The sequence below is a fragment of the Saccopteryx bilineata genome, chromosome 4, assembly GCF_036850765.1.
Source record: "Saccopteryx bilineata isolate mSacBil1 chromosome 4, mSacBil1_pri_phased_curated, whole genome shotgun sequence".
Taxonomy (NCBI): Eukaryota; Metazoa; Chordata; class Mammalia; order Chiroptera; family Emballonuridae; genus Saccopteryx; species Saccopteryx bilineata.
In genome coordinates this window covers 54,445,265-54,464,068 of record NC_089493.1, presented here as the reverse complement: position 1 = coordinate 54,464,068, position 18,804 = coordinate 54,445,265, and the positions used below count along the sequence as shown (strand labels likewise).

Below are 18,804 nucleotides of genomic sequence, written 5' to 3'. Positions count from 1 at the left end.
TCAGATGTCTGAAGACTACACAAATTAATGGAGAGGGAGAGGGAGAGACACAGAAACACTGATCTGTTTCTGTATGTGCCCTGACTGGGGATCGAACAGGCAGCCTTTGCATATCAGGATGATTTTCTAACTGACTAAGCTATTCCACCAGGGCAACAGCTATATTTTCTATTACATTATTTATTTTTATATGATAAATTCTTTAGCTGTCAACCATAAGCATTTTATTATGGTTTTAAAAAATCTTCATTCCTCACAAATTATACTCATGAATTATTAAATCTGCCACAGCACATTTGGATGAAGAGATAAATGTAATGATATCTAAACAGAGTAGAAGAAAGCTATACTGAGACAGAGGGTGAGAAATAACTGAAGAGTACAAACATCTGAGACATGGCCAGAACACAGGGCACACTGCCCAGCAGCAGAGCTCCCTGTTCTAAGAAGTGCACACCAAGTACCCACCCAATGAAGCTAGTAGTACACTCTGTTGTGTTTCATATGGCCAAATCATAGTCTGTCTGAGACTCCTGGAAAGAGCCCATACCACAAAAGCCACAATACTATAATGGAAAGTGCCAGCACACTAGCCATGAAAAAATTACTGACCTCCATTGTTAGTCTAACACCGTTTATCATAAAATAGCCAAATTTGCCCTGGCCAGCTGGCCCAGCAGTACAGCACCAGCCCGGTGTGTGGATGTCCCATGTTCAATTCCCAGTCAGGACACACAGGAGAAACGACCATCTGCTTCTCCACCCCTCTTCTCTTCTCTCTCTCTTCTCCTCCTGCAGCCATGGCTCAGCAAGGTGGCCCTAGGTGCTGAGGATGGCTTCATGGTCTCACCTCAGGCACTAAAATAGCTTGATTGCTGAGCAACGGAGCAAAGGCCCCAAATGGGCAAAGCATCAACCCCACAGGGGGGCTTGCCAGGTGGATCCCGGTTGGGGCGCATGCAGGAGTCTGTTTCTCTGCCTCCCCATTTTTCACTTAATAAATAAATAAATAAACAAACAAAATAGACAAATTTAATGGGGGATCACAGGCTGGCATTATTTAGGTGCTTAAATTAACAAAAATAAATCCATATTTGCTCTATTTTAAGGTTGTCATTTTGGATTTAGTATTAACACTATTTTAATAATCATCTGACTACATTTCATTGTTACTGAATACAGTAATCATGAAAGGCAATGGATTCCATATATAAATCCTAAGCATCAAATATCAAAAACAATTTAGCCAGATATAGATAGTCCATATTAATAACTTACAATATATGTTTAGATACTAGTATTAGGATCCAATATAAATCAGGGAGAGGAGAGAAATGAAATGTTTTCAAGATAAAATGCTTGTAAGACTGAGCTAAGACTTTTTACCTTCTTGGGAGGAGGAGGTGGTTTCTGTTGAAATGCCAATTTTACAGCTTCTGCTGCTGATTCAGGTTCTTTAATTATGCTTTTCTTTGAGTCTGCTTCCGATAGCACAACAAAAAAATGATGACATTTTTCACACTTCACAAAACGGGTAGATGCTGTTAAAGAAAGGTCAATAGATAAATAATTCCAGTGTTTCACCTCAAAGACTCACTGCAAATTAAAATTATGTGCTTGACAAAAAGTAGGCTTGTAGTTCACTCCCTAGCCACAACAAACAGCCTCGTTTATATCTAAGATAGGTGATGAAGATAGATAAGTTTAGCAAACTACATTTTCTTTTCTTTTTTTTCTGAAGCTGGAAACGGGGAGAGACAGTCAGACAGACTCCCGCATGCGCCCGACCGGGATCCACCCGGTACGCCCACCAGGGGCGACGCTCTGCCCACCAGGGGACGATGCTCTGCCCCTCTGGGGCGTTGCTCTGCCGCGACCAGAGCCACTCTAGCGCCTGGGGCAGAGGCCAAGGAGCCATCCCCAGTGCCCGGGCCATCTTTGCTCCAATGGAGCCTTGGCTGCGGGAGGGGAAGAGAGAGACAGAGAGGAAGGAGGGGGGGGGGGGTGGAGAAGCAAATGGGCGCTTCTCCTGTGTGCCCTGGCCGGGCATCGAACCCGGATCCCCCGCACGCCAGGCCGACGCTCTACCGCTGAGCCAACCGGCCAGGGCCAGCAAACTACATTTTCTTAATTTCCACTAGGTTCTTTCATTTTATGATATAATTCTTTTCTTTTTTTTTTTTTTTGTATTTTTCTGAAGCTGAAACGGGGAGAGACCGTCAGACAGACTCCCGCATGCGCCCGACCGGGATCCACCCGGCACGCCCACCAGGGGCAATGCTCTGCCCACCAGGGGCAATGCTCTGCCCACCAGCGGGCGATGCTCTGCCCCTCCGGGGCGTTGCTCTGCCGGGACCAGAGCCACTCTAGCGCCTGGGGCAGAGGCCAAGGAGCCATCCCCAGCGCCCGGGCTATCTTTGCTCCAATGGAGCCTTGGCTGCGGGAGGGGAAGAGAGAGACAGAGAGGAAGGAGGGGGGGGTGGAGAAGCAAATGGGCGCTTCTCCTATGTGCCCTGGCCGGGAATTGAACCCGGGTCCCCTGCACGCCAGGCCGACGCTCTACCGCTGAGCCAACCGGCCAGGGCCCATTTTATGATATAATTCATTAAAAGACTGGCTGACAGTCTTTTAATTTCTCAAACACTAAAGTTAATCTTATTTATTTTTAGCAAGAGAAAGAGAGCAAGAGAGACACAAAGGGAGAGACATAAGCAGCTCATAGTTGCACCACTTCAGTTGCTCACTGATTCTTATATGTGCCTTGGCTGGGGAGCTCAAGCTGAGCCAGTGACTTTTTGCTTAAGCCTGTGACCTTGGGATCATGTCTATAATCCTGCAGGGTCAAGCTAGCAACCCCGTGTTCAGGCTGGTGAGCCTGCATTCAAGCTGATGAGCCCGTCACAGGACAGGCCTTTAATTTTTTTTTTTTAAAGATTTTATTTATTGGCCCTGGCCAGTTGGTTCAGCGGTAGAGCATCGGCCTGGCGTGCGGGGGACCTGGGTTCGATTCCCAGCCAGGGCACATAGGAGAAGCGCCCATTTGCTTCTCCACCCCCCCCTCCTTCCTCTCTGTCTCTCTCTTCCCCTCCCGCAGCGGAGACTCCATTGGAGCAAAGATGGCCCGGGCGCTGGGGATGGCTCCTTGGCCTCTGCCCCAGGCGCTAGAGTGGCTCTGGTCGCGGCAGAGCAATGCCCCGGAGGGGCAGAGCATCGCCCCCTGGTGGGCAGAGTGTCGCCCCTGGTGGGCGTGCCGGGTGGATCCCGGTCGGGCGCATGCGGGAGTCTGTCTGACTGTCTCTCCCCGTTTCCAGCTTCAGAAAAATACAAAAATACAAAAAAAAAAAAAAAGATTTTACTTATTGATTTTAGAGAGAGGAGAGAAGGAGAAAGGCAGAGGGAGGGGAAGAGCAGGAAGCATCAACTCATTGCTTCTCCTATGTGCTTTGACAGGGTAAGCCCACGGTTTTGAACTGGCGACCTCAGCATTCCAGGTTAACACCTTATCCAGTGTGCCACCACAGGTCAGGCTTTATGTATTCATTCTTAAACACAAGGCCAATCAAAACTAACATTCCGGGGCCCTGGCCAGTTGGCTCAGTGGTCGAGTGTCAGCCCAGCGTGTGGAAGTACCAGATTCCATTTCTGGCCAGGGCACATAGGAGAAGCGCTCATCTGCTTCTCTATCCTTCCCTTTCTCCTTTCTATCTCTCTCTTCCCCTCTCACAGCCAAGGCTCCATTTGAGGAAGGTTGGTCCAGGCGCTGAGGATGGCTCCATGGCCTCGCCTCAGGCACTAGAATGGCTCCAGCTGCAACGGAGCAATGGCCCAGATGGGCAGAACATCGCCCCCCTAGTGGGCTTGCAGGGTGGATCCCAGTCGGGCGCATGCAGGAGTCTGTCTCTCTGCCTCCCTGCTTCTCACTTCAGAAAAATACAAAAACAACTACAACAACAACAAAAAAAATTCTGGGCCCTGGATGGTGGTGGCTCAGTGGATAGAGTGTCAGCCTGGCATATGGACGTCTCGGGTTCAATTCCTGGTCTGGGCACACAGAAGCAACCATCTACTTCTCTCCCCCACTCCCTCGCTCCCTTCTCTCCTTCTTCCCCTCCCGTAGCCATTGGCTCCATTGGTGTGAGCACGGCCCTGAGGACAGCTCGGTTGGTCAGAGCCAATCAGAGTCAGACAATAAAAATAGCTCAGTCGCGAGCATTGGCCCCAGACAAGGTTGCCAGATGAATCCCAGTTGGGGCACATGCAGGAGTCTGTCTCATTATCTCCCCTCCTCTCACCTAAAAAATAACAATACATTCTGACTCTGGCAAGGTGGCTCAGTGAATACAGCATTGTCCAGATAAGCCAAGGTTTTGGGTTTGTTCCCCAGTCATGGCACATACGAGAAGCAACCAATGAGTGCACAACTAAGTGAACAATGAGTTGATGCCTCTCTCTCTCACTTTCAAATCAATGGAAAAATAAAAAAATAAATAACAAACACATTCTGGAGAATTCTAGCAGCACATTTTAAACTAAAAAAGGGAATGCTTATCTAAAGAAAATATCAAGCTATTCCAAGCACTTTCAATTAATCCAAGCCCAAATACTTTATCACCATTTCCCATCAATGCCTTCATTTTGAGGTACCAGCTTACAATTGTTAGTGATAATAAACAGGGCAATGATTAAAGGACAGAGAAGCCTCTGTGTGACAAGAAAATCTGGCCTGAGGACACACAAACAAAATATTTCTCTGAAGAAATTAGGTCAAAGCAAAAAGAGATTTAACACCAATGAATCAGATCCCTCTTTGCTTACTGTTGAAAGTTTCCTTAAATTCTACTGGAATAGCCTGACCAGGCGGTGGCACAGTGGATAGTGTCAGACTGGGATACGGAGGACCCAGCTTCGAGACCCCGAGGTCACCAGCTTGAGCGTGGGCTCATCTGACTTGAGCAAAAAAAGCTCACCAGCTTGGACCCAAGGTCGCTGGCTCGAGCAAGAGGTTACTCGGTCTGCTGAAGGCCCACAGTCAAGGCACATCTGAGAAAGCAATCAATGAACAACTAAGGTGTCACAACGAAAAACTGATGATTGATGCTTCTCATCTCTCTCCATTCCTGTCTGTCTGTCCCTATCTATCCCTCTCTCTGTCCCTGTAAAAAAAAAAAAATTCTACTGGAATATATACACTGAAACGTGTTCAACATATATCCAAGTTGAAAGATTCCATTTTAGCTCTGGCTAAGTAGTTGGGTAGCTCAGTTGGTTAGTATTATTCCAATATACCAAGGTTGCAGGTTCAATCTCCAGTCAGGGTACATACAAGAATCAACCAATGAAGGCATGAGTGGAACAACAAATGAATATTTCTCTCTCTTTCTAAATCAATACATTTTTTTTTAAAGATTCGATTTTATTTAACAAAATGCTATTTAAAAAACTAAAGGCAAAGCTCTAACTTTGTTAAATTATCAGGGGATAAATAAACCACTTTTTTTTTGTATTTTTCTGAAGTTAGAAGCAGGGAGGCAGTTGGACAGACTCCTGCATGCTCCCAACCAGGATCCACCCGCATGCCCATGAGGGGTAATGCTCTGCCCATCTGGGGCGTTGCTCCGTGGCAACAGGAGCCATTCTAGCGCCTGAGGCGCAGGCCATGGAGCCGTCCTCAGCGCCCAGGCCAACTTTGCTCCAATGGAGCCTTGGCTGCGGAAAGGGAAGAGAGAGACAGAGAGGAAGGAGAGGGAGAAGAGTGGAGAAGCAGATAGGTGCTTCTCCTGTGTGCCCTGACCAGGAATTTGACCTAGGACTTCCACATGCCAGGCCGACACTCTACCGCTGAGACAACTGGCCAGCGCCCAATAAACCACTTTTTAAAAAAATGATTAGTACAAGTATCTTACATCCTTGGATATACCGAATATTGATCCTAGTCAACATGCCTGTATAATATACCAATAGCAGAGAGACTACCTTGGTAAAAACTCTAGGAGATTTGTTGGAATAAAAGTTTTTCATGATTTTAAACAAGTTTCAGGGTTCAACATAAAATCTCCAAAACACTGCAGAAAACTTTAATTCCACCCTATAGGACATGTAAGTGCAGTAAGCCTTCAAAAAGTATTATATACAGGCCCTGGCCGGTTGGCTCAGTGGTAGAGCGTTGGCCTGGTGTGCAGGAGTCCCGGGTTTGATTCCCGGCCAGGGCACATAGGAGAAGCACCCATCTGCTTCTCCACCCCTCCCCTTCTCCTTCCTCTCTGTCTCTCTCTTCCCCTCCCACAGCCGAGGCTCCATTGGAGCAAAGATGGCCCGGGCACTGAGGATGGCTCTGTGGCCTCTGCCTCAGGCGCTAGAATGGCTCTGGATGCAACAAAGCGATGCCCCAGAGGGGCAGAGTATCGCCCCCTGGTGGACATGCCAGGTGGATCCCAGTCAGGCGCATGCAGGAGTCTGTCTGACTGCCTCCCCATTTCTAGCTTTGGAAAAATGAAAAAAATAAAAGTATTATATACATAAAAATAAAAACTAAAGCCTCTACTTAAAGTGGAGAAACTATTTAGGTTTGACAAGTTATTTTTTAAGTGGGCTAAGAACAGCATATCTTAAGTCATTATAATCAAAACTTTCTTAGATATTATTTCAATTTCTGATGATTTCCTATACATTCATAATGGTATCTATAAGAATGGTATTTTATTTCCACGAAGTCAAGGAAAAGTAGTACCACTATAAGACAACACAGAAATTACTACAAATATACTTGTGAGATAGACTATATATAGCAAGGTCCATGAGCTAAAAATAGTCTTTACATTTTAGAAAAAATGACAATGAAAGTTATAGGAAATTCAAATCTCAGTGTCCAGTACAAAGTTTTACTGGAACACAGACATACTCGTTCACTTACATTATCTGTGGTTGCTTTGGCTCTATAACGACAAAGGAGAATAATTGTGACAGAGACCATATGGCCCACAAAGCCTAAAATATTTACTATTTGGTCTTTTATAGCAAAAGTTTACTGATTCCTGCTATACAGCATTCAAAAGAAAAGAACTACCCATAGAATGAGAGAAAATATTTACAAATCATGTATTTGAATAAGGGTCTAGCACTCAGAATAAAGAACTCTCATAACTCAACAATAAAAAAAACCCCAATTTAAAATGAACATAAGATTTAAATATTCTTTTCTCCAAAGAAGACATACAAATGGGCAATAGATATGAAAAAAATGTTTAACATCATTACTCATTAAGAAAAATGTAAATCAAATCCCTGTGATAGCTACAATAAAAAAGATAGATAATGTAAAGTGTTGAAAATGATAAGGAAAAACTAGAACCCTTATACACTGCTAATTGGGTTATAGGATGGTACAATCTGTGGAAAACAGTTTGGCAGTTCTTTAAAAAGCTAAACATAGACTTACCAGTTTACCCAGCAATTCCATTCCTAAGCATATACACAGGTAAAAATAAAACATGTACACAAATGTTCACTGTAGCATTATTCATATAGCCAACAAGTAGAAACAACCCAAATCTTCATCAATGGTTGAATAAACAATGAAATACTACTATTCAGCCATAAAGAGCAGTGCAGTACAGATACATAATGCAACACAAATGAACCTTGAAAACATGCTAAATAAAAGAAGCCACACACAAAATGCCACATATTATATAATTCTATGTATATAAAATACCGAGAATAGACAAATCCATAGAGACAACAAATAGATTAATGGTTGCCAGGGCTGGGAGGGGAAGGGTAGAAAGTGACTGCTAAAAGAGTATAGAGTTAGGCCCTGGCAGGTTGGCTCAGTGGTAGAGTGTCAGCTGGGCGTGCAGAAGTCCGGGTTCGATTCCTGGCCAGGGCACACAGGAGAAGCGCCCATCTGCTTCTCCACCCCTCCCCCTCTCCTTCCTCTCTGTCTCTCTCTTCCCCTCCCGCAGCTGGGGCTCCATTGGAGCAAAGTTGGCCCGGGCGCTGAGGATGGCTCTGTGGCCTCTGTCTCAGGCGCTAGAATGGCTCTGGTTGCAATAGAGCGATGCCCCAGATGGGCAGAGCATCGCCCCCTGGTGGGCGTGCCGGTGGATCCCGGTCAGGCGCATGCGGGAGTCTATCTGACTGCCTCCCCGCCTCCCCGTTTCCAACTTCAGAAAAATACAACAAAAAAAAAAGAGTATAGAGTTTCTTTTAGGGTTTGAAAATGTTCTGAATTAGACAGTGGTTATGACTATAACTTGGTGAATATACTAAAAACCCATGAAATGTACACTTAAAAAAAAATTTTTTTTTTAATTTATTCATTTTAGAGAGGAGAGAGAGAGAGAGAGAGAGAGAGAGAGAGAGGGAGGGAGGGAGGGAGGGGAGAGGAGAGAGAGACAGGGGGAGGAGCTGGAAGCATTAACTCCCATATGTGCCTTGACCAGGCAAGCTCAGGGTTTTGAACCGGCGACCTCAGCATTTCCAGGTCGACGCTTTATCCACTGCACCACCACAGGTCAGGCCGAAATATACACTTTCAAAGGGTGAATTGTATGGTATATAAATGATAGCTCAATAAAAAAATTTAAATTTCAAAAATGACCCTGGCCCTGCCCAGTTGGCTCAGTAGTAGAGCATCGGCCTGGCGTGCAGGAGTCCTGGGTTCGATTCCCGGCCACGGCACACAGGAGAAGCTCCCATCTGCTTCTCCACCCCTCCCCCTCTCCTTCCTCTCTGACTCTCTCTTCCCCTCCCGCAGCCGAGGCTCCATTGGAGCAAAAAGATGGCCTGGGCGCTGAGGATGGCTCTGTGGCCTCTACCTCAGGCGCTAGAATGGCTCTGAATGCAACAGAGCGACACCCCAGAGGGGCAGAGCATCGCCCCCTAGTGGGCATGCCGGGTGGATCCCGGTCGGGCGCATGCGGGAGTCTGTCGTCTGACTGCCTCCCCATTTCCAGCTTTGGAAAAATGCAAAAAAAAAAAAAAAAATGACCCTGACCAGTGGTGGTGCAGTAGAGCATTGACCTGGGACACTGCGGACCCAGGTTCGAAACCCCCAGGTCACCAGCTTAAGTGCAGGCTCATCTGGGTTGAATGCAGGCTCACCAGCTTGAGCGCAGGGTGCCAAGCTTGAGTGTGGGATCATAAACATGATCCCAAGGTCACTGGCTTGAGGTGAAAAGTCACAGGCTTGAGCAAGGGATCACTGGCTCAGCTGGAGCCCCGTAATCAAGGCATATATAAGAAGCAATCAACGAACAACTAAAGTGATGCAACTATGAATTGATATTTCTCATCTCTAAAAAAAAATTTTAATTAAAAAAAAAATAATAGAATTTTAAAAAGGAAAGGACTACACCCAAGACATTGCTGAGTTGGAATAGCAATTTGTAAAAACATGAACAATATTTTGCTATTTATGCTTTTAAAAAGTTTTATGTTTAATAAAAATATACTACAAAAATTTATCTTTAGCTTTATCTACAATGCTCTACTTTTTCACAAAGGGGGATACCCACATATATTCCTCAGGTAATTAAAAATGTAAATGAAGTGTCTACCTGGAATGCTGAGATTGCCAGTTTGAAACCCTGGGATTGCCTGGTCAAGGCACATATGAGAGTTGATGTTTCCTGCTCCTTCTCCCATTCTATTTCTCTCTCCCCCCCAAAAAATGAATAATAAAATCTTTAAAAAATTAATTAAAAGTGACAGAAAGTAGACAATTATCTAAATAAGCCATTCACAAAAGAACTACAACTAAAAGCACATAAAAAGATGTTTATGAACTAGTAACTAAACAAATACAGATTCAAACAAAATGAATAGTCTGAGATTAAACAAAACCATTTAGAACTACAATGACCCAATTTTCAATGAGTAGACACAGAAAATCCACTGCATTCAAAAGGGATGCATTCTGAAGAGACTTTTATTATGGATCAACAAAATCAAAGGAGGATCTGTTACTCCTCAGTAGTAAAGATCCACTGGACAAGAACAGTGAGTGTCATGTTCAGCTATGACTTCTGAGCCTAGCAGTGTCTGACTCAACAGAGCATTGCTTACTAAATTACATATATGTATTCTTCTTTTACTCTTTTCTTCTATATCCCCCTACCCTATTAGAACTCCCAAAGGAAACGGACCACCTCAGAACTGAATTGATTAATATAGAGGGTTTCCCACACTTGATCTCACTGTTACATTTACAGATTCTAGGATCCTACCCAACATCTACAGAATCTTAATCTCTAGGAAAGAAGGGAATCTATGGTTAACAGTCACCCTCAATGTTCACTTAATTTACTGTTAAACAACAGTGGCCTGGTAGGTTTTGAAAACACTGCATTAAAGAAAAATAAAGTTAACATCAAGGCCAAAAAATTCCAGTTGCTAGAAATATATGAGATAGGGACTTCTGAAAAGCAAATCTTGAGTGCTCTGTGTGACCTTAGATGTTATTTAAACTTGCTCAATCAATTTCAGCTTCTTCACTGATAAAAATGAGGATATTTTCTGTCCTGATAAAAGACAGTGAGAATAAAATATATAGGCATCAAATGTTAGTTCCTTTGCTTTTCTACTCTAAGAAATTACTCCTAGATCTATAGGAGTTGAAATCTTTCTCTGGAAAAAGGGGGAAATTTCTTGATTAAAATATATAGAATATGATGCTGCCATTATAAGTTGACTTTTTTAGATATTATACCAAATTTTGTTAACAGCAAATATTATACAGAAGTTACATCATGTAGTTCTACCATTTTAATTTTATTTTGCAATCCAAATTAATAATTCATTCTGACTGATTTTTCTCTTTGATCTCTACTAGGTAAAAACTACAATCAGAACCTATAACATTCCAGCTACAGACTGGAATTACTTTAATAGTCTTTCCAAAACTGTCAAAACATGCTACATGTAGTACTTTTTCATATAGTGGCCAATTAATACTGCTGATATATGTAAAACTGTAACTGAAGTCTCAATATTTAGGTTAGAATACAGAGAATCCTCTCCAGCTAATCATCAGAAACTGAAACTTCTGCCAGACCTTACCATCAACCTTTTCATAATTGGGCTGTATAGGAAGGTTGACACAGTAATATAATGGTAATTTACTCTTGAGTCATTACCATTAACTCTAATCATGTAGGAAATTAGTTATTTGATTCACTAAACAAAATATCTGTAGTAACATCTTTGCATTTCAGAGTTGTTAATACTAACAGCAAAAGTAGAACTGTTGATTTCTTCCTTCTCTTAGTGTCTGATTCATTAATGATTATCAGATATATTTCCTAGAATTGAGAGCATAACTCCTCTGATAAGTACTCAGAGAAGAAAAATACCTTAATACTTGAATGACTGACCTCTCCAGTTTTATGAGATGATCAATAGGTATGTCAAGAATGAAATAATAAATACAGAATAAATAAGCCTTGGTTATTCTACAGCTTAATGGTTACATGCACAAAAATTCACAAGATCCAACCCTGTGCCCTCTCATTCCCTCTGCTGCCACCTCTCATCCCCCTTCTGCTCTGCCATGCTGTGCTCTGGAGAGACACTTGCCATCTCTCCCAGCAAGTGGCTTTACCTGGCTCTCAGAGCAAGCCACTGCCCTTAACAAGGGGTCTGTGCAGGCTGCGGGCTATGACCTGTACAGTGCCTAGGACTATACAGTACCCTAGGAGAAAACCCTGTGTAAACGGACATTTAGACAGCTCTTTCTCCTAGATGCTATGGAAAAGTACTTCCACATTCTGGCTTGACTGCAAAACACTTCATAGATGTAGGAACTGGTGTCATAAATGAAGATTACAGATGAAATATTGTTGTACTGTTTAATTTTGGCATAGAAAAGTCTGAAGTAAAAAAGGGTGAACAAATTGTACAACTCATTTGTGAACGGATTTTTCACCCAGAAACAGGAAGTTCAAGTTTTGGATGACAGTGAAAGGGGTTCAAGAGGTTTTGGTTCCACTGAATAGAATGAAAATTTATGCTAAGAGAAAATTAGAAAACATACTTTTTTCTTAAAAATAAAAAGTCTTTGTTGAGTGTATTACACTTCTGTGAACTTAATAGCTTTAGCTTCTAAAATCATTTGGTTCTCTTATGATCAAGGAAAGGGTAGCCCAGTTGGGATCATGTAGAACTTTACTTTTTTGTGTTTTCTTTTTCTTTCCTTTTTTTTTTTAAGTGAGAGGAGGGGAGATAGAGACCCTGCAAGCACCCTGGCCAGGATCCACTGGCAATACCATCTGGGGCTGATGCTCGAATCAACCAAGCTATCCACAGCACCCGAGGCTGACACTCCAACCAACTAAGCCACTCACTGTGGAAGGGTAAGAGAGAGAGAAGGGGGAAAGGGAAGGGATGGGAAGGGAAGAGAAGAGAAGCAGATGGTTCCTTCTTATGTGTGCCCTGACTGGGGATTGAACCAGTACGTCCACATGCTAGGCAGATGTTCTATCCACTGAGCCAATTGGCCAGGGCCTTGTGTTTTTCTGCATTTGATTATTGTATAAATCTGCATGGTGACCTAAAACTGTTTTTTTCAATGAAATGTACATCAATTACAGATCCCTCCTACAGAACTGTACTATTTAATTCACTAAATGCTACCACTTCAACAACTTGTTTTTCAACTGTTTTGTAAATCATAAGCAAAGTCTTTCATTCAATAAATTTGAATTCTTTCACAGATGCATATCATATAAACTGAATTAAAAGATAATAAAAAGTTAAAGTTAAAAAATTCATAAAATCCAAAGTTAAAATCAACACACATAAGCAAAATAAAGAAAATAGATTTCTTAAACTCTCCCTATACCACAGTGCAAAATATTATTAGTCTTGGGGATTTTTAGTGTCTGGTGAACATAAGAGGAAATTATGTAAGTTCAGGAAGAAAATAGTCCTGGCTTATATAATTTATATATATATATATTTTTTTTAATTTTATATATTTATATGCAGTTAAATTACAGAAAAGGTCGAGAAAAAGAACAACAGAAGTAATACTTACACACAAAGGTCTCTACATGTGTGCACAAGTCACCACATTTAGGACAGCGCAGCTGGTTTCCACCTTTCCCAGAATTCCCAGAGCCTGATTTCTTATTGCTTCCCTCACTCGCTGATTTCTAATGTTTTTGGAGAAGGAAAAAAAAGAGTGTCAATTATTACTTTCAGGCAACCATTTTATATGTAAATTTAAATATAAACAATATAGTTTATAGCCTGACCGGTGGTGGCACAGTGGATAAAGCATCAATCTGGGATGCTGAGGTCCCAGGTTCGAAACCCCAAGGTCACCGGGTTGAGTGAGGGCTCATCTGGCTTGAGTGCAGGCTCACCAGCATGAGCGTAGGGTCACCAGCTTGGGCGTGGGATTATCGACAGGACCCCATGTCACTGGCTTGAGCAAGGAGTCACTGGCTCGGCTTGAGCCCCTCAGTCAAGGCACGTATGAGAAGCAATCAATGAACAACTAAAGTGCTACAAATATGAGTTGATGCTTCTCATTGCTCTCCTTTCCTGCCTGCCTACCTGTCTCTCTCTCTCTCACAAACAAAAAAATATATATATATATATACATATATATATATTCACACATACACACATAGTTTATAATTAATCGTACAATTTTTATAATTTCTAGAACGGAATTATTTGCGTAATTTATATCTCTACTATTGCTGGTAAATGTAGGTGTGTGCCAGCATGTATAATCAATAGTTTAATAAGAACTAAGGAGAAAAAAATTACAATAAGTAAAGAAACTACCCAATAAACCTACATTTCCATGAAATTGAATAGGGAGTTATCATCACAGCAAGGAGTAATTCTTAACTTTCTTGAATCTAACTTTTTTCATCTCTAAAATGAAGATAACATCACCTACGTCAGAGACTCACTGTTAGGATTAAGTGCGAATATGAAAGCACTGAGCATTTTGTCTCCTATATAATATTAACTCAAGTGTCAGTAAAATTCATATAATATAAAAATTGGTAGTAATTCACCAACAACCCAATACAATCACCAACTATCTACTTGCTACCTATAAAGAAGCCCAGCATTGTCATAGAGATACCCAAGAATTTTAAATAGAGGATGAAGTGGGTTTATACTATTATGAGTTGTAAAAGTTGTGTGAAAGCAGGAAATGATGGCTATTCATAATTCAACCCAAGAGATTGACTACATAGGTTATTTAATGAAGCTACTTTACTACTTTGGGTTGTTACAACTTTTAAATTACAGCTTAAATGCAATTTATAAAATGATTTTATGGTTAAAACTGAAAACAAAATAAAATTACATACAAGTCTTCAGCTCACTTTATGTATTTCAGATTTCCCACAGAAAACATATATAAACCAATGGGATACAGAGTACTTTTATCACATTTAATTACCTAGGAACTCGAATATATGTATAGATGTCAATAAAAACAGAATACCTTATTTCCATCTCCAGAGCCATCTTTACTTATTCCATCTTTTGAGGCTAAGTATGCTGGTGTTTCTGTAAAGGCTCTAAAAGGAACTCTTCGTAGAATATAAGTTTCAAAGGTCCCAAGCCTTCCTAAAACGGGTATATGAATGCGACCACAAGAAATACCTGAAAATGTAATAAAATTTATTATCTACACATCAAATATTACCATGCTTTCAATAAATCCCCTAGAAACAAAAATCCCTTAAGCATAAAGGAGGTTAAAAAAAAGCTATAGTTTTCACAGTAGTACAAACTGGTAAAGAAAATAGTGATGATACCATCAGAGGCAAAGCCTTCTCAAAAACAGGCCAGACCTGCGCCTTGGACAGATTCCAGGTAAATAAGGATTCCTTCCCAGCCCTGTCCTTTGAAAGTGAATAAAGTGACTCTTTCAAAGATTAAAATAAGTAGTTCAAAATCTGCCTCACTTGTAGGAAGAAATGGCCATTTATATCCTATATTCTTATTCTTATTTCTAACATTGAGAATAATCAGTTGACGTGAATTCTTGTCTGTCTCTTTGGTTATACTAGGGTAATATATATATATTTTTACATTGTCTAAGTCTATACAAAGGTTTGTCTCATGGAGAAGAGAGTACCCGAATAGGTTAGACTTTGTTAGTATAGCAAGCTGAAATTGTGTCAGACAGTTTTGCATCTGCCACAGAGTGTTGCTTGCAATATATAATATTTTTTAAAAAGTCATGTGTTGTTCATTAAAACAAACATTTCAATGAAATATTTCAATCTTACAGAAAAATATAATTCAATAAATGCTGTGTAACCATTTTGTTTTCAAAGATTTTAACGTTTTGACATAAAGTTAAAAGTCTTTAAAGGAATATAAGTTATTATTTGGCAAACCTTTTCTGTAAAAGGTCAGGACAGTAAATAGTTTCAGCTTTGGGGGCGACACAGTCTAAGTCACAACTACTCTGCCTATAACAGGAAAGTAAATGTAAACAACATATAAACAAACAGGTGTGGCCATCCTTGGTCCATGGGGTCATTGTTTGCTGACCCCTCGTTTTACTTATATGAATACAAAATAAATCCCAAAACAATTATAGGCAATGGCAAGAAAGCTATATACTGCATACTGTGGGGCAATTTCCCAAGCTGGTCTTTAAGAGTGTTTCCTAAAATTAAAAAAAAAAAAAAGTGTTTCGTACACAAGAAAACTGAATGGCACTTAATTAAACAAAATTCCACAGATTTCAGGACCAGGGATACCCAGAACTTTGCATAAGCTAACCTACATTAATGAATAGCCAAGAAGAAAGTTTCCCAGCAGTTTACCAGAGTGCTGTTAGAAGGTAATAAATAATAAAAAGAATATGTATATTAATGTTAATAAAGTACTTAAATAAATTTAAGAAGCAGGTTTTTGCCTCCCTCATTGTATTCCCTGAAAAATTCTCAACTCAGGTTTTACATTTTTATTTCTGTCTTTTAAGAGATCATACACTTACTGTGTATTGTATCCAAAGGCAAAAAGTGGTTTAAAATTATGTCCTTCAAACGAGTCAAAAACAATTGCTTAATCATGTAACTAGCTTTAATTCCAATTTTCCAATAGTGTACAACGTTAGAACTAGTTTCTTTAGATCACCCTAGCCCAACGATTTTCAACTGGTATGCTGCAAGAATTTTTTTTTTTTTTTTTTTTTTTTACAGAGGCAGAGATAGGGACAGACAGACAGGAACGGAGAGAGATGAGAAGCATCAATCATCAGTTTCTCGTTGCGCATTGCGACTTCTTAGTTGTATATTGATTGCTTTCTCACATGTGCCTTGACCGTGGGCCTTCAGCAGACCGAGTAACCCCCTGCTGGAGCCAGGGGCCTTGGGTCCAAGCTGGTGAGCTCTTTGCTCAAGCCAGGTGAGCCCGCACTCAAGCTGGCGACCTCGGGGTCTCGAACCTCGGTCCTTCTGCATCCCAGTCCGACGCTCTATCCACTGCGCCACCACCTGGTCAGGCGCTGCAAGAATTTTTAAAACACACAATACCCTCATTTCTCAGTCTTTCAGCAAAGCTCAAGTGTTCTTATTAGTTTAAAACACGCAATACCTAACTATTTAATCGGGGTACAAGCTCTTTTCCATTAAACTGTCAAATTAAAAAAAAAAAAAGCAGCCAACACAATGGCAGCAGTCCAGTGTGAATGCCCTGTCTTGAACCATAAATATATAGGTCATATAATAGAGTTGCATCTTATTGGTTGGTCACAAAGTTTGACTGGTTAATTCTTGATAGCAGAAATCCTTGCATACAAGTATGGGCACCTCATTTTTTTAAAGTCACCTCAGACTAAAAAGGGTAGGTAATTACTATCTTTTTTTTGGTAAACCATCAAATTATACCTATTTTTTTTAACATTTTATTTTTTTTTTTAATTTTTATTTTTTTTTTTTTTTGGCAGAGACAGAGAGAGGGACAGATAGGGACAGACAGACAGGAAGGGAGAGAGATGAGAAACATCAATTCTTCGTTGTGGTTCCTTAGTTGTTCATTGATCGCTTTCTCATATGTGCCTTGACCGCGGGCCTTGAGCAGACCGAGTAACCCCTTGCTCGAGCCAGCGACTGTGGGCTCAAGCTGGTGAGCCTTGCTCAAACCAGATGAGCCTGCACTCAAGCTGAAGACCTCGGGGTCTCGAACCTGGGTCCTTCCGCATCCCAGTTTGACGCTCTATCCACTGCGCCACCGCCTGGTCAGGCTATACCTATTTTTAGAATTATTTTTATTTATTTATTCATTTTAGAGGAGAGAGGGAGAGGGAGAGAGAGAGAGAGAGAGAGAGAGAGAGAAAGGGGGGAGGAGCAGGAAGCTTCAACTCCCATATGTGCCTTGACCGGGCAAGCCCAGGGTTTTGAACTGACAACCTCAGCATTCCAGGTCAACGCTTTATCCACTGCGCCACCACAGGCCAGGCAAATTATACCTATTTTTTATAAAGTTGGCAAAAAATGTATTTTTTGGTGCGCCACATAATTGTAGTGATTAGTTTATATGTGCCATGGGATAAAAAAGGTTGAAGATCGCTCCCCCTACGCCATCACCTGTTCCACAAAGTACAAAAATGAACCCACTAAACTTCTCAGGAAAGATATAAATAAGAGGAACCAAGTTTTCTCATCTGTACATAAATTCACAAAAAATACCAGAATAGGTTTAGATTTATAACACCCCCAAGTCCCTAATCTATAGACTGTAAAATTTTCCTTAACATTATTAAACTTAAATATAGTAAGAAAAGAAACTACATTTGATTTTCTTTTAAGTAATGTTTTCAAAAGACATTTCAAATTTTCTCAAGTGTAATATTTCTATTTTTTACAGGAAATGACAACAGCCATTTTAAGACAGTTAATAAATTTTAAGCTAAACACTAATGTTTGTCCAAGGATATAATATGATTTAAAGACTATGACAATATAAAAAGGTCTAGAAAAAGTAATGGGGGAGAGGGATAGATGAAATCAATAATGCAGAGTTAAATGGACATTGAGGCTGGACGACAGGTATTTGGCAGTTCATTGTTCTATTTTGTGTGTTTGAAAATGTTCATAATAATATAAAAAGTAGCAAAATAAATTATAACCTATGTAGTGAGAGAGAGACAGACACAGGAGGGGAGAGAGATGAGAAGCATTAACTTATCTTTGTGGAACTTTAGTTGTTCATCGATTGCTTTCTCATATGTGTCTTGTTAGGGGGGGCATACGGGGGGGGGTGTCCAGCTGAGCCAGTGATTCCCTTGCTCAAGCCAGAAACCTTGGGCTTCAAGCCGAAGACCTTTGGGCTCAAGTTAGCGACCAGGGGGTTATGTCTATGATCCCGCACTATAGCCAGCGACCCTGTACTCAAGCTGGCGAGCTCGTGCTCAAGCTAGATAAGCTTGTGCTCAAGCTGGCAACCTCGGGGTTTTGAACCTGGGTCCTCAACAACCCAGACCAATGTTCTATCCACTACACCACTGCCTGGTCATGTAAGCATGTTTTAATTGAGCTAATACAATGTATTCACAAAGAAAACAAAAACTATAACAAAATTATGTGAGGCTATTTGTACTTGGATATTTAGAACAATGAAGTACTACATATAGTATATTATTTCCCATTTACAATAAAATATATCTTTTAAAACAGTGTTTAACAATTTACAATATTTATTAGAAAATAAGCTGAAAGAAAATATCTTTGAAAATTTAAATGGAATAAAAATTAAAGTCTACTTGAATAGAAAGAAAAATACATCCTTCCCCTTAAATAACTTATCAAGTAACAT

General features: G+C 40.9%; 1 protein-coding gene, 1 non-coding gene and 1 pseudogene across 3 annotated transcripts in view; 1 reads left to right on the top strand and 2 right to left on the bottom strand.

Moving 5' to 3' along the window:
• The window catches only part of CLPX (caseinolytic mitochondrial matrix peptidase chaperone subunit X), a 49,185-nt gene that overhangs the window by 23,453 nt on the left and 6,928 nt on the right, over positions 1–18,804 (bottom strand). For both annotated transcript variants that reach the window (XM_066273599.1, XM_066273598.1), the window contains exons 2-4: positions 14,474–14,634; positions 13,034–13,151; positions 1,387–1,541 (exon numbers count right to left, since the gene is read on the bottom strand). In XM_066273599.1, coding sequence (XP_066129696.1) covers positions 1,387–1,541; positions 13,034–13,151; positions 14,474–14,634 — 434 coding nt within the window. The remainder of the gene's footprint in view (positions 1–1,386; positions 1,542–13,033; positions 13,152–14,473; positions 14,635–18,804) is intronic.
• LOC136333883 (deoxyuridine 5'-triphosphate nucleotidohydrolase pseudogene) lies at positions 11,469–11,993 on the top strand (annotated as a pseudogene).
• LOC136337126 (small nucleolar RNA SNORA28) lies at positions 15,067–15,190 on the bottom strand. Its single transcript, XR_010731827.1, has one exon. It is a non-coding gene; the product is annotated as a small nucleolar RNA SNORA28 (small nucleolar RNA).